Genomic DNA, 17,076 nt, shown 5'->3' on the forward strand with positions numbered 1-17,076 from the left:
AACACGGGTAAAAAGTCAGCAATAACTAAGCTAAAAACACGTGACACCGAACGGCTTAATAGGGTGTACCTTTCCTTTGAAAATGTAGTTGTCATTGGGAATCAATAGGCTGGTAATGTTCAACTTATACGGACGAAAATCGCTGATTAATTTAACTAACTAATTCTGCTTATATATAATCACACTTCAACTTGGCAATGCTGACGAAAATGTGATGCTGCCCAAAAAACTTCGTAATTTTGAAACAACCAAAAGAAAAATTTTGAGGGACGGCAGTTTTCGGTTATGAATGGATCTAATATTGGTCATGTGGGGGGTGGGGAGCGAAAAATGTTTTTATTTTGATGTGTTTGGTATTTCAAGCAAGTTATGACAGTTTTCGTCAATATTACGTTCAGTAGATTGCTGCCTGTTGATATTTCGGCAAGACTCAGACTTCGGCACTTCGGCTTAGACTTAGGCTTCAGACTTAGAGTTTGATTCAGTTCACTCCTGGAAATTATTATTGGTAGTTTTTGGTGCCACATAGAAAATAGTCCATTTATGGTATTTAAAAAGGCTTCGAGTATATATTTTCTTGCTGTTTACAAAGATCCAATTCATTTGATATTAAGGTTTCAGGCTGTTTTTCATTTTCCATTTGTTACAGTAACAATCTCCAAAAACTTCCTTGATCAGGACTTTCAAAAGCGTATCGCCACTAGAACACATTTTGCATTGCTAGGACAGTTTAATATCCCTTTTCATAGCCTGGTCTGAAATATTGGGACAAGGAGACTCTTTTTACTGTTTTAGGGTAAATTGGCTAGGTAAATATCATTTAGTGTTCCAAATTTAAAAAGTTATTATATTTAACGTTTTTTCTCTCTTTTTATACCCCTATCAATTATTAGATGACTGGAAAAGTTGACCAGAGATTATAAATGACGAGCGGTAAAAAAGACGCCACGAAAGATTTTTCTTAATGTCTTGAATTTTGTGTAAATAATGTCATATTTGTGTTTAAAAAAAGATGAAAAAGATGAAGCAAGGGTTTCAAGAGTATATATAAAGGGCTTATTCCATTTAACATTCGGAATTGGAAGCCTCATGCAATTGTTATTAGTGAATGACCCATTGTGTTTTTAGGGCTCTGACTACTCTGTTACCATTAGTCGATCCATCCATTGACATTGTACATTTTGTCACGTCTTGTACATCGCCAAGTTCTTAAACGTTGCCACAAATCTTAAAAAAGATGCTCGAAATTAATATATTATGTTTGTGAAGGCTAAAAAAGCTTTCTAGAAAAATACTTCCTGAAGACGATGCAGGAGAAGATTTTTTAGAGGTTTAATTTGTAAATACGCATAGATCTGAGTATTAGCTAATTAAGGACAGAAAAAAGTTATTTAATACCCCCTTTTTCCGTGGAAGAAGGTTATTTTGAACTGATACTGGGGAGCACAGTAGAGAGAATATATACACTAGCGACAAAGGCTATGCTCTCCATAAAAAATATATGACACAGATCTAAACCACGCAAGATTCATACTCCGCCTTTGCGCACGCGTGATTCCGATGTACACATCACGATAAGCCTATAAAAAGCTGTATATATTCTCTCTACTGTGGTAGCAACTGAACTAAGGTTCTGACGTATATGCTCAGGGTCTATATACGCGCGGTATCAAATGTGTGTCATGTCTGGAAAAAGAAGTCTCTACTGATATATCCTTAAACTGTGCTGAAGAGATTCCTTCTGTGAAGACATGTCTTTGACCCCTGTGCAGAACAAAAACCTCTGTAGTATTCATTTACATTTTTTGTAAAAAGAAGAAAAAAAATTATGTTCGGTATATTTTCAACTTTGGCTAAATTAATATACTTCCAGGACTCCGGCTATTCTGTTACCCTAACTGTTGGCCCACCCATTGATGATACAAGTTCAAATACAACTGCCGCAAGTCAGCAATCTTCTGCTGGCTCAATGGTAATGGCACAAGCAATTCCTACCATGCCAGGTGAAATGCCGCCCCCTCAACCACAGATGACTTATGATCAAGGGTAAGGGCATTGCTTGGGTTGCGGTATAATTGGTTGTACACGCCGTTCGTTGAGAACCTGTCTTCTACCTTTAATGAATTGTTTATTCGCAAAATAAGATTAATAATAAATAATTGATAAATTTGCAAAAAGATAAGTTCGTGAAGAGATAAAATCGCATAATAATAAAATTAATATATGAATAATTGATTGATACATAAAGATTATCAAAATATCTTTATCTTATTAATAGAAGTTCCATGTAACTTTTTTTATACCTTTGGTTTAATTATGATTACTGCATTTACCTTTCTATTACCTTTGATGTTTACTAATTATTTATTTGTAGTGAAAAATAGAATCATTATCAAAAGATGTATGAATCTTAGTCAAGAAGAAAATATTTACATAAAACCTTCTAACTAGATACTTAATAAATATATGTTAATAATCTAATTTGTTAATATTCGTGTTTTACCGTATGTTAGGCACGTTTTTTTTTGGAAAAGATGAAAACAGTTATTAAAAAAAGCGCTTTAGAATAAAAATTGAATAATTCGATAGGGAACTGTGAGCATGTAATTTTGCCAGGTGTGGGGACTTTATGGAATTTTATGGTTTTTCCATCCCCCAGACTCTAGGAACCAGTTTTATCTATTTTTTTCTCCCCGACTAAAGATAAGCTGTTTACAATTGTTTAAACTATTCCATCTTATTTTGTGTTTAACGTTTAGCTAATATAAGTGAATTCTGTGGCTCGTACTGATGTCAGTTTTTCTTATGACTTGGCTGTGACAAGCGCCGCAAGGTGGCTGCTCCATGCGCATTTGTAGGCTCTTGTCAACTTTAATGAGTCATTGATTGTTCATTATTTTATATATGAAGCAATGTTGTCTCTTAAGAATGTCTGTTATTTTGATAGCTAATCGTTCAATTAATATTATTATTATTATTACTAACTCGACGAGTGACATCGCGTCAACTAATTGATGGCACCGCAAATCTGAAAAAGCAATCCTTCTGGATTGTTTTCAATCTAAATAAATAATTAAGTGTTGGTTTTTCCCTATACCCCCCCCCCAAGTTTAACCCTTCCCCCTAAATCACAAGATTTTCACAATCCTATAATAACTTTATATAGTTGCTTACGAGCCTGTTTGTTTGTTCTTAAATAAATTTACAATACAAAATGATTGGTAACATGAACCCACACACATTTAAGTCACTGAATACTAGCTTTATTTAATATCTCGATTTGTGTAACTGTACCAAGGTGCGCACCTTCTTGATGCCCAAACTTATGCATTATAATTGAATCGATAATTATAATGAATCGATAATAATTTATCGATGAACCTTTTTGTAAGATAAGTGAAGATACAAAAAAAAAAAAAAAAAAAAAAAAAAAAAAAAAAAAACTTTTCAAATTCCTTTGGGGGATAGTGGTAATGTTATTGTCTTGAATTTTTTCAATGAAAATACAAAAAAGGTATTTTTCAATATCTAGAGTTAGGCTGAAAAATCTTGGGTATGGTTGCCCCCTGTCTCTCCTCACAATTGGTCCCCCCCCCCTGATGGAATTGGTGAAACTGCCTTTGGAGAAGTGTTTTTGATTTCAAGAAAGTTGTCGCAATTTTAGAGCATGAGAATCATCTTGAAGTAGTACCTTGTGATTTTAGTACAAGTTAGCCAAAGAGCCTGTGGGCTTTTTGGCTACTTGGCTCTAATTTGGCTTATTTCACTCTTATTGGTTAATTTGCGCGACAGGCTCTGTGACTCAACAGGCTTTTGGTAATGCCTCGTGATTTTATAAATTTTATTAGCCAAAGAGGTTGTCAGACGACAGGCATATAAAAGAAAAACATAACGCATAATCTTTTGTGAGAACTGGAGTAAAAATACATTGCCCTTCTCCCAAAACCGAATATTTAAGTGCCCTTTCCACTTTTGCTGAAAGTTTCATGTCAATCCCCTAGCTGTGAGACAAATCAGGGTTATACTTACGGTATTCGCGAAATGTGGGAAATTACTTACCATTGAGAGAAATAGTCGTTTGCCTTCAGTCTTCAGGACTAAAAAAGGTACGCTCTCTTATTCCTATCTTCTGATGACTCCTCGCAATTCACGCCAGTCTGGCACAATATGCCCGCCTGGTGGCAACCTCTGGTACCCGTCACCATTACTTGAGCGTTCTCTGACGTTTGAATATACTGATGGACATTTTTTTTTTTTAATAAGAAATGAAAAATTGGACTTGATCATATTCACCTCTAAAAGGCTCATTTACACAAAGCTTTAACGTTATCACTCTTGTTTGAAGATGAAATGGAATATCAAGGATTAGAATCGCCAACAGCTCATAATCAATAAAATGCAATGCATAAATTTGATGGCAGTATAAAACTGGATTTAAAACGTGCCCCTGCTGTTCGCAAAAATTGCTACAAATCATGAACTTTCTCAATATTTAATTATTTAAAGAAATTACTAGGAACTTTTTTCATAATATTTCTCCTTCCATTTGTTGTTAATACTGTTTTCTTTGGGAAGTTTCAAAAATAGCCGTGATTTACCCTTTTTAGATACGGAATGAGTGAAATGGGCCCCCCTTACAGTAAACGAGATATGATGCCACCTGGTGACCAATACCTGGAAGACAGCGTCGATGGACGAACGGTAATTTGAGTCTTTTTTTTTTGCTGTTTTGCTTTTTTTGCCAATTATCTTACCCCTTTTTGAATGAACTAACAATTGTGGGTTGATTGTGTATCAAACCAGGCAAAGAAGCTATTTATTTGTTATCTGAATAGAGACTACATACTAACCATCTGTTAAGACTAAGATTGAGACGTCTCCATTCCGTGAATGGTTAAGACACTATTGTCCGCAAGTGTGTGAATTCTGTTTTTCTTCTCAAATAGTTATTTATTTATTGCTTAATTTTAGTTGTATGGATACCCGAATACGTTGGTGAAAGGAAGTTTCTTTCTCTAGAGTAGCAACAATTTTTTTTTTTTTTTGTACGGTACTGCCTCCATTGAAAAAAAGTATAAAGAAATCATTTATATATATACATATATATATATATATATATATATATATATATATATATATATATATATATATATATATATATATATATATATATATATATATATATACATGTATATAAATAAATAAACTCTGGAAAGAAAGGTTTTGCTGTTGACATGAAAGAGAGTGTTGAGAGCTTAAAAAAACCCATGGTATCTGTAGGCTGTTATAGATTGGTACTTTTCTGACAACCAGTCCTTCGTAGTCTTTGACCTTATTGAATTTAATCATTTGCTGCATTTAAGGAAAAAATTAGTGAATGATATTTTTGTTTTATGTCAAGAAATTCTTGATCTGAGGTACGGGTCATAAAAGATGACTCTTAGGGTGCTAAATGTCAAAATTGCTATGTTTGGAATGGGTCAAGACTTTTTCAGTTTACACGTCCAGAATAAAATGATATCCTGTGTTTTAGCAATAGCAATATTTTCGATTTTTATAATTTAATATGAATCTAAAATTAAATTTCGTTTCTATAAGCACCAATTGCAAAATGATGTTCTTAATATTATTGTGATTGATGTTGTTGAATATCGGGTAACACCACTTTATCGGAGACATTGAGCTTTTATACTAGAGGGTTTAATCCTGACTCGGATCTCTGCGAGAAGTTACCGACTTTGGCACTCAAGGCATACTAAGAATTCTGAAATGTTGAAATTCCAAAATTTGAAACTTAGGTCCCAGACCTTGATTCCGCTGTCTTATAATTCTTACAAAAAATGTTGGAGGGGGAGGGGAGATAATCAATACCTCTCCATGTGTAAGTTTCCAGGTATATATTTATATGTGCAGCTATTCTTTATTGAGAATGTCACTTTGAGAAAACCGCCTTTAAAAGATTTGAACAAATAGAGTAAACTTAAAAATTATTATGAAACTGCAATTTTAGCAGCCTATTAAATCTGAGCGTTTTTTTTGTTTTTTTTTGTGGCTATACTCGTATTATTGTGTGTGTGTTTATATATATATATATATATATATATATATATATATATATATATATATATATATATATATATATATATATATATATATATATATGAAAGAAAAACATGTATATTTATGGTTGTTCCGTTAAGTATGATTTCCCGTAGGGAAAAGATCAAACAGTTCGTGGTAACGAACTGTAGTAAGGAGCGACCCGGCTCAATAGTAACCGAAAAAGTAACGCATCAAAATATCGCATTTTAATGCTGATTTTAAATATATAAGTTTCATTAAGTTTAGACTTACCCATCAAAAGTTACGAGCCTGAGAAAATTTGCCTTATTTTAGAAAATAGGAGTAACACCCCTTAAAAGCCATAGAATCTTAACGAAAATCACACCATCAAATTCAGCGTATCAGAGAACCCTACTGTAGAAGATTCAAGCTCCTATCTACAAAATGTGAAATCTTGCATTTTTTGCTATAAGACAGATCATGGGTGCGTGTTTATTTGTTTGTTTTTTTCTCTTTTTTTTGTTTTTTTTTGTTGTTTTTTCCCGAGGGGTAATCGTATCGACCCAGGTGTCCTAGAATGTCGTGAGAGGGCTCATTCTTACGGAAATTAAAAGTTCTAGCGCTCTTTTTAAGTGACCAAAAAAATGGAGTGCTCCTAGGCCCCCTCCCACACTCATCTTTTTCCCAAAGTCACCGGATCAAAATTCTGAGATAGCCATTTTATTCAACATAGTCGAAAAACCTAATAACTATTTCTTTGGGGATTACTTACTCCCCCACAGTCCCCGTGGGAGGGGCTGCAAGTTACAAACCTTGACCAGTTTTTCCATATAGTAATGGTTATTGGGACGTGTACATACGCTTTCAGGGGGATTTTTTTGGTTGGGAGGAGGGGTTGAGGGGACGGGGTTACGCGGGGGGTACTTTCCATGGAAGAATTTGTCAAGGGGACAAAAAGTAGGATTTTTTAGCATTTCTTTTTAAAGAACAATGAAAAATAGAATATGAAAAAAAATTTTTCAACTGAAAGTAAGGAGCAGCATTAAAACTTAAAATGAACAGAAATTATTATGCATATGAGGAGTTCACCTCCTCCTAATACCTCGTTCTTTACGCTAAAGTGATTTTATTAATTTCAACTATTTATTCTACGGCCTTTGTGATTCAGCGGTCATTCTTAAGGAAGTGGGACAAAATTAAAGTTTTAGTGTAAAGTGCGAGGTATTGACGAGGGGATGAACCCCCTCGTATACGTAATAAAAACATACGAATATAGAAGTTCGTTACGTAAGTTAATTCGTATGTTACGTATATTTTTACTAATAAAAACCTTCGTAAAAATTAAAGTTCTAGTTGCCTTTTTAAATAACCAAGAAATTGGAGGGTAACTAGGCCTACTCCCCGCTCCATTTTTTCCCAAAATCGTCCGATCAAAACTATGAGGAAGCCATTCAGTCAAAAAAAATAAATTAATATGCAAATTATGTTTTAATTATTCATGTGCGTAGAGCCAAAATCAAAACATGCATTAATTCAAAAACGTTCAGAAATTAAATAAAAAAACAAGTTTTTATTAAATGAAAGTAAGGAGCGATATTAAAACTTAAAACGAACAGAAATTACTCCGTATATGAAAGGTTCTGTTCCCTCCTCAACGCCCTGCTCTTTACGCTAAAGTTTTTTACTGTTTTAAAAAGTAGAGTTGAGAGAAAGAGTCAAACTTTAGCGTAAAGAGCGGGGTATTGAGGAGGGAACAGTCCCTTTCATATACGGAGTAATTTCTGTTCGTTTTAAGTTTTGATATCGCTCCTTACTTTCAGTTAAAAAAACGTGTTTTTTTTTATATTTAATTTGTAATCAGAGACGAAATGACTCATAAAAAGTAAAAAGTTTGTCCTGTGCAAACAAAAATCTTCAAACAAAACCAAAAATTAATCATTTAGGCTAGAAGTCAAAGATAAATAAGATGCTACAAGATATAATAGCTAGGACCGATCTTGCTGATAACTAATGTTATCAGTAGTGTCAAATATGGAAAGGTTTTGTGTAAAAAAATTTCATGAAGATGTTCTATACAGTTTACTTTCCGATTTATGTTGTACATAACGAACTCTCTCTGGCAGAAGACGAACTCCTGTTAAAAAAAAAAATAAATATGTTTGGTGTTAAATTTATTCATCTTGATCATTTCACCCCATGTCCTATTATTTTCAGACTGACTCAGATATTGGCTCATATTTTACCGTTGAGTTACAGCGAGGCCCTCGTGGCTTTGGGTTTAGTATTCGAGGTGGCCGAGAATTCCAAAATATGCCCCTTTTTGTTCTCCGAATTGCTGAAAACGGCCCAGCAGCCGAAGATGGGAGACTCCAGGTAAGAAAGATAAGACTAAAAATTATTTTGCTCTAAACTCTAAAAGTTGCTATATTTTAGCCGGTGTTTTTTGTATGCATTAAAGGTTCTTATTCCATAAAAATTCTTTCAAGTGTCGGGTTATTATTATTATTTATGGCTATTATTATTTAAATTATTATTACTATTTAAAGTATTGTTATTATTTAAATATCGATTATACTTTTTGACAAATGAGAAGTAACCAAGCTATCAAGCTTTTGGCCGAAAATTGTTTCTCCATAGGTAACACCATTTTAAAGGTGATCCATACTCACTGATGTAATATGATAGTATCAAAGCACAAAAAAATGCCCATGATTTCAGAAATAAATAGTTTCAGGTAGTAGTATTATACAGGCGCTAGAAACTAAATAGACAAACTCGGATTATTATTCCAAGTTCTTCTTATAATTTTTCTCTCCAATAGTTCATTCCCAAACTCAAAGTGTATGTAAATACATGCATATAAAATGTTGCATGCAATCCCCTTGTGTGCGTTAATGGGCTGCTAGTGACCTCATGCTGTCCTAGTGTAAATATCAAAAGAATAAAAGCTTCACCTGTGTGATGGAAAATAACTTCTTCTCTTTTAGTCTCCCCCTATAGTCCTCACTTCTTATTCACATATGAAACTGCTTGACATTGTCTTCCTTGAGTTAATACATTATTGACACTGAGATGTACTGGCGCCTAGAATGTCCTTTCACCCTTGACTATTTTGCGGGTAAAATTTTTGCATTTTGCTTAATGCAAAACATAGTATGAAGGATCCTTCACATTGGATTTTGGTGATCCACTCCTCTCTTCATATTGAATTCGTTAATGCTTATTAATCCTATGATAAGTCTTAAGTCAGCCTAAGCAGAAGATGGGTTAAAAGACGGAGAGTTTTTACGGAGGGATTTAAAGTTTTTTACGCTAACATGTCAAAATGGAAACTTGATGAAGAAACACTTGAGTTTTTGAAAGTTAGAAAGTAATTTAAATCGATTTTAATTTGTTCTGTAGAAACCATATTGATAAAAAAAGAAAAAAAAGATATACATAAGAACCGTAAAATAAATTTTTAGGTTTGCAGAGCAAAGGGTACTAAAAAGGCCAACGATTGCAAGGGTTTAGCATTTATATGTCAGGTTTGTGACACAATTCTTTAGATGCCACCTCACTTGCTTGAACCGAAAATCTATGGCAAAACTAATTAAGAGAAAAAATCTAAAAAAAAATGAGTGTGGTTTTAAGATAAAGTGAAATTCGTTTTGAAAAATTAAAATGCTTTGTCATTAAAGCTCCCACGTTTTATGTTATTTATCTTGCGATGTTAAAAGAGGATAGTGTCTAACAGCTTGACAGATATACTTTTGAATTTTAGAGTTTGAAGTTTTAGTTTTATTTTTTGTACGTATTTTAAAAACCAATTTATCAGGAATTTGCGTATAAAATTTAAATCTGAGAGGTTTTAGCTACAATCTTAGATGAGAGGAACGTGATAGGTTTTTCTCGGTCAGATTTAAGTCGCTTTCTTAGCTAGTACTTGATATCAGTGGTTTGAATATATAGTTTTTTTTATATAGTTTTTTATATAGTTTTTTTATATAGTTTTTTTTTTATGACATGCATTTCTATATTACCTGATAATACTATTGTTTTAAAATGTTTTATCTTTCTATACTAGCGATCTCTTAAGCAAATTAATCTAATAAGGAGTACAAGTGCCTTAAAGAAACTGCGACAGGTCATGGACCCTGAAATTTTGGTCAGCCCTAACACATCTTTTTAATAAGAAATTGTAAATATTAGAACTTTTTAATCCGGGACCATTGTTGCATTGACGAAGACTTAAACAACCCCTGTAATGGTATATATAGGTATATAAATAACCACTGTATGGTATATATATACATAAATATCTATATAATATCTTAATAAATGTCTTGTATTATAGAAGGTCGTCTTACTTATGTAGCGGTCTTACGTACTCATAACCGGAAATAAGCACTTGCAACTTCAACTGAGTCGAATAACGAATTATTAGGACAATCTTGTTGATTTTTAGATAAAGCATTAATGAATTGTCTTTTCAATGCCAGATTGGCTACAAACTAAAGTTTAATCTTCTTTCTTTTAAGTTTTTACTAAACTTTCTGGCATGAATATGATTAGTAATTTGATTTGTAATTTTATCTGCTTTTTTGACAGCCTATATTTGTAATGGTGCGTGAGTTTTTTTTTTTTTTTTTCCTGTTTTAAAGGTGTTTCAGTTTAAGTTGGTATCCTAACTGTGCCTAGTTTTGCAAAGGCAAATTTAATCCATACAAAAAAGAAGAAGTGGTGATATAATCTTGCTACTCACTAAACCCCCTTTACCTGCCCAGAAAATATCCAACTGCTTTATCAGCCTAAATACAAAGAAATTGAGATCATGTTTTATTTTGAATTTGATTTATCAACTTTCATTTGGATTTTATTTCTATTTTTTGTTCTAAAACTTAACTTTAACTGTTTATATTAGCTGTGATGCAAAAACCTTGTTTTTTCATTTGTCCAATACTTTCAAGGTGGTTTTGAGTTAATCTTGCCTACCAAACTCTTTTAGTTATGCGGGAAATATACAACCCCCGATTGCGGTACCAAGCTAAATAGACAAAGAATAATTAATGCACAATTTAGCTGTTTATTTTTTTTCCAGGGATGATATCGATCCAGTGGCCCTAGAATGTTGCGAGAGGGCTCATTTTAACGGAAATGAAAAGTTCTAGTGCCCTTTTTAAGTGACAAAAAAAAATTGGAGGGCACCTAGGCCCCCTCCCACGCTAATTATTTTCCCAAAGTCAACGGATCGAAATTCTGAGATGCCATTTTATTCAGCATAGTCGAAAAACCTTATAACTATGTCTTTGGGGACGACTTACTCCCCTACAGTCCCCTTGGGAGGGGCTACAAGTTACAAACTTTGACCAGTGCTTACATATAGTAATGGTTATTGGGAAGTGTACAGACGTTTTCAGGGGAATTTTTTGGTTTGGGGAGGGGTTAAGAAGGGGGGGATATGTTTGGGAACTTTCCTTGGAGGAATTTGTCATGGGGGAAGAAAATTTCCATGATGGGAGGGCAGGATTTTCTAGCATTATTTTAAAAAAAAACAATGAAAAAATAATTATGAAATAGTTTTTTCAACTGGATTTAAGGAGCAGCATTAACACTTAAAATGAACAGAAATTATTACGCATATGAGGGGCTCACCTCCTCCTAATACCTCGCTCTTTGCGCTAAAGTATTTTTAGTAATTTCAACTATTTATTCTACGGCTTTTGTGATTCAAGGGTCATTCTTAATGAATTGGGACAAAATTTTAGCTTTTGTAAAGAGCGGGGCACTGACGAGGGGGTGAACCCCCTCATATATGTAATAAAATATAAGAATACAAAAGCTCGTTACGTAAGCTAATTTATAAGTTACGTATATCTTTTACTAATAAAAACGTTCGTAAAAAATTATGAGTTCTAGCTGCCTTTTTAAGTAACCAAAAAATCGTAGCGCAACTAGGCTTCCTCTCCCTCTCCTTTTTTTCTCAAAATCATTCGATCAATACTATGAGAAAGCCATTTAGCCAAAAAAAAAAAAAAAATGCAAATTTCGTTTTAATTTTTCCTCTGCGGAGAGCCAAAATAAAACAAATGTATTGATTCAAAAACCTTCAGAAGTTAAATAAAAAAAACGAGTTTTTTTTTAGCTGAAAGTAAGCAGCGACATTAAAACTTAAAACGAACAGAAATTACTTCGTATATGAAAGGGGCTGCTTCCTCATCAACGCCCCGCTCTTTAAGCTAAAGTTTTTTACTGTTTTAAAAAGTAGAGTTGAGAGAAAGAGTCAAAACATAGCGTAAAGAGCAGGGCATTGATGAGGACGCAGCCCCTTTCATATACGAAGTAATTTCTGTTCGTTTTAAGTTTTAATGTCGCTCCTTACTTTCAGTTAAAAAAAACTATTTTTTTTTATTTAATAAGATGTTATGGCTGTATTCTTAATTAAGTGTAATCATTCAATCCCTTTTTTTATACCAGTTTACTGCCAATTAATTATCTTTTGCTTCAGCAATTAGGAAAGTTAAACTTTCTAGATCACTATGACGGTAAGAAAAAAAAGTCACCAATTTTCTGCGAATTTTTATACGTTTTTTATTTTTAAAGTTGGCGCCCGCTGTTAAAACTGCATATGTACATCAGATGTCTTTTGCATTAAAAATTGAGTTGCGGATTTTCCGAGAAATTTTAAGACGTATATGGTTGTGTAAGCTTCCATACAACTAATTACAAGAATCCAGTTTCATTTTTGGTGTCCTTGGTACTTCAAATATAGTTTGTCAAATTCCGTTCGATTTTACATCTATAATCTGTTGGGGAAAATTTTTTAAATGTTAACCAATTGTGGTGCATCTGGTATTTTCAAAGGTAGAATTAAAGTGAAAATATAACTCGATACCTTTTTCCTTTTTTATGCTCTTTCATTTATCAAGGATACTTCTGGGGGAAATTTTATTTTAAGACCTTAGAGGGCTTAAGGGCCCAAAACAGTCCATAGTAGCCAAAAGTTTAAAAGTGTTTCTAAAAAAAAAAAAAACTGACTCGTGAAAATTTTTTTAATTGTAGCTGATTCAGGAATGGTAATTTTTATTTTCATTAGTCTCAACAGTAAATGTAATTTTGAAAATAAATTTGAAGATTTTAAAAGAGCCAGAAACTGCCCAAAAATAACGTTAGTTTTGCTCTCGAGTTATTTTCAAGAGGTTTCAGACTCTTTTAGGCCCTTTAAGGGCTCAAAATGAAACTTTCCCCAGAAGTGATTATTGAATTAAGAAAAAGCATAAAACAAGGCATCAGGGGATGTATTCAAGTTCATCCTAGTTAAATTATGTTGTTAAGTACAAATTTATCTAGATTTCCTCCGCACAACTACTCCCAACTCCTTTCAAAATACTTAAAATAAGGTATTTAAATTACCTAACCCTTATTTTTCTCCTAGATTGGAGATCAGTTAGTAGAAATAAATGGAATAAGCACCACCGACATGGCACACAGTGAAGCAATTGAGGTGATCAAGAATGGTGGTCCTACTGTGAGACTATTGGTTCGAAGGAGTTCTAAAATACCATCTGTGCTGAGTGAGTTTGTTAATATGTAACTTTTTTCAAAGGTTTTAAATGGACAGCCTGCTACAAAAATGCTTGGACCATAAAAGTTCATGAAACATGCAAAATATGAAACATAAAAACGAAATAAAAAAATAAAGCTGAGGGATTCTTCCCTTATATGGATCGTCCTCTGTCTTTTTAGAGGGATTCTTAGAAATGTTCAGGAATTAAAAGAAGGATTAAAAAGTGATTGTGATTCAAAAAGGGTGAGCTTAAGACGCAGGTCCATGCCAGTGCTCAAACCTATAAGCCCCACTAACTAAATATCACGAAAAACTATTTTTGGGTTGGGGAAACAGGCCTCTTGAGTTTTATAATAAGCCTTCAGTCATAGTTAAATGGTGTTTTGAATTACTTCTTTCAGGTTGACATCTAATCTGTAGAATGTATGTAGTGCCTCTCCTATTAAGGCTTAATCATTCTTCTGTGACATTTTCATTTTCTACGATTATTGCTAATCTCGGACAACAGGGATACACAATATTTTCCAAGTGTTGGAAAATTTCCAGTTCTTGTTATGGCCTCTGTAAAAATTTGAATTCCTGATCAATTTATCTTCGATCAGTGTCTATTTAGTGTCGAGTTGTTTTTCTAAAGAACACCCTTGGCTTCTCGACATTCTCATTTACTTTCGCGGATTTAGTTTGTTTTCTTCTCAATTGTGCTTTCCAAAGCTGCTTATCAGTATCCCTAGGATATATGTATTTATTATGTCATTGCATAAGCCAAAGCCACGAATGAAGTTCCTAGCTCTGATGTCTAACCTGCCTCCGTATTTCCCTTCCTTCCTGTGTTTCCTAGAGCCCACATAAGAGAAATCACATTTTCAACCCATGCTTAGAGCCTTAACAGCCTCTTATCCTACAGGCTCTCTTAGTCTGCTCTTTGGGTTCTCTGCTATCTTTAAATATCTCAGCTTTTAAGGCTAATGTATACTTTCTGGAACAAAACGGCGTCATATTCATTGTCCTCTCAGGGGACTCTTGGTGTATTGCCATTCTTGCCTCCGGTCTCACCGTATAATACGGTATGTCTGTATAAAAGATTAGTACTACTACAATTAACAATTCACTGCAGCACCAAACCGACTGAGGTTAATTCCGCTGTGCAAGCTCCTCCATCCAAATCTATTCGAAGCCTCCCTCTTTACCTCCTCTCACCCCGTTTGGGGACGATCTGTTTTCGTTTGGCTCTAGATGGTGTGCGAACAAGGACGATCTTTGGCGATAAAAGATTGTTGAGGACAATAAAAAATTAATGCGTGAGTTCTGTGTCACTACATCACTAAATGATTTTTCCTCTCTTCGTTATCGTAAGATCAAATTGCATCAGTGGTTTTTTTATGGCATACAAGTCCTACTCAGCCTAGCCATGCCATCACATTGATATGATAGGTCTTACAGTATAAAGGTGCAAATTCATAATCAAATCGGGAACTCGTCCCATTTCCTTCTAGTCATGTGTCCCGTACACAGCTTAGATACCAATACAGTTATGAAAACTCGATTTATTTTTGGGACACAGTGCGTGGTAGCGATACTAGCGGCTGGAGACATGAAACTGGCAGCACAGCTTAGATAACCAAAATTGGTATCTAAGCTGTGTATGCAACAAAACAAAATTGCGTTCCTGTCTATGCTGTTGTAGTACGATCTACGCATTGGAGTGCGGGCTTGGAGGAGGCGCCAAGTTCAGAGCTCTGTACCAAAAGCTTCTCATGGGCAAGATAGGACTTTTCATAATGTAGAGTGGTATCTAAGCTGTGGCCCCGTATTAGAAGAAGGAAGCTTTGGCATTCCTTGCTCCACTCTGTCGGTCGACCATTCAACTTTAACTAGAAAGGAGCATTCTTACCTAATTGCAGCTTCATCCTTTTTTCCACTTTTGGACATGATCCAACATCTGCTATGCCGATTCAAATGCTGCTCTTTAACACTTCTGCCCTTGAAGTGCATACTAAATATACTAGAAAGAAGTAAAAACAGGAAGTTGTTTATGATCTTTAAAAGAATTATTGCGCCAAATTAAATATTTGTTCTTGGGAGCCAATGGTTTAAACGATTATTTGTCAAAAACAAACTAAAGTTCAAGTGTAAATAATAAATTCTTAGCTTATATTTTAAAACGTCATTGCAGAAAATTTGTTAGAAGTAAAGTTGGCTATGTAAAATTTTGACCGTGCGGGTCTGGCTATAAAATATGCTCCCACTACAAACCTATTCCTTCGCGTAAATTGTTGCATATGTTGCCGCTACCTCCAATTATCTTTTTGTTTGCTGCTTCCTTTTCCTAGTGTGACTCAAGGAAAGAGTATATCGTAGTATGTGTGAGGGCTTATTTGAATCCTTTTTCTCCTACTCAAGTAAGTTAGCAAACAATTTATATTCTTACTTAGCTGATCAGGTCTATGTTACGGTATATCTTTATATGCACATATGCATATTTTTTTTTGGAGGTGGGGGGAACTTGACAAAATTGTGACCTAAGAAACTATGATAGGAATCAGACAACTTTATTTTTCAGGAATTTGGGGTTTAAAGCTCCCCTCGCGTGTGAGTTTTTATGCTTTTCGATCATCTATTTGGAGCAAAAGGAACATCAGTTGTAGTTACCGAATGGGAAGGGAAGCGGCCATAAGAAAGGACGTAAAGGAAATCACACGCGAGGGGAGCTCCCCTCCCCTCGCGTGTGAGTTTTTATGCTTTTCGATCATCTATTTGGAGCAAAAGGAACATCAGTTGTAGTTACCGAATGGGAAGGGAAGCGGCCATAAGAAAGGACGTAAAGGAAATCAGAACTTCTTTGGAGAGGGTAAAAAGTGAAGCTTAAAATAAAAATGGGGTGGAGGATGAGCGCACGTAGCTGTGTTAACATCTCGGGGCTTGGCGCTGTAAGGAATTGTTCGTAGTAGTAGTAGCATTTAGGACTAATCACAAGACTTAATTGCGAAATTATTGCCTGTGACTTTCGTAAGGGTGGGAAAATTTCCCCCATAAAGATTTTCCTCTTATAGGCAGGTGGGTAGGTTGTTAAATGGTTAATATAAACCCGTTCAAATATTTGTATTGATCTGAAATTACGCATGCGCGGTTGATTAGTTTTTATCTATAAGAATTAAATTTAATGTGTGATGCTTTAATCAAGCTTTTTTTTAGAAAGGAGACATTTTGAAATACGATATTTAGACGGGGCATCAGTCTCCTCTCCATCCAGGGAAACTACTCTCACAGATGATCCCTTGTTACACCTTCGAGATGAGTGATATGGTTTCTCCCCATCTTGCTGGTACTCTGACCTTGTATGTGTCCCACCCTTGTTGATCGAGGATTGCAGAGAATAGATACACGAAATGTCCCTTGTCTTTGTGGATTTTGTAAAAGCCTTTGACTCAATTCATGGATAAATTTTACCAAAAGTTTTCCGTTGTTAC

At 34.4% G+C, this 17,076-nt stretch overlaps 1 protein-coding gene across 9 annotated transcripts in view; it reads left to right on the forward strand.

Moving 5' to 3' along the window:
* LOC136031047 (membrane-associated guanylate kinase, WW and PDZ domain-containing protein 1-like) overlaps window positions 1-17,076 on the forward strand; it is a 163,310-nt gene that overhangs the window by 123,680 nt on the left and 22,554 nt on the right. For 8 of the 9 annotated variants that reach the window (XM_065710250.1, XM_065710247.1, XM_065710255.1 and 5 more), the window contains 4 exons: window positions 1,874-2,046; window positions 4,608-4,701; window positions 8,278-8,436; window positions 13,478-13,616. In XM_065710250.1, the coding sequence (XP_065566322.1) occupies window positions 1,874-2,046; window positions 4,608-4,701; window positions 8,278-8,436; window positions 13,478-13,616 (565 nt within the window). The remainder of the gene's footprint in view (window positions 1-1,873; window positions 2,047-4,607; window positions 4,702-8,277; window positions 8,437-13,477; window positions 13,617-17,076) is intronic. The other variant, XR_010618417.1, reaches the window with a different exon arrangement.

Source organism: Artemia franciscana, chromosome 9, assembly GCF_032884065.1.
Source record: "Artemia franciscana chromosome 9, ASM3288406v1, whole genome shotgun sequence".
Lineage (NCBI taxonomy): Eukaryota > Metazoa > Arthropoda > Branchiopoda > Anostraca > Artemiidae > Artemia > Artemia franciscana.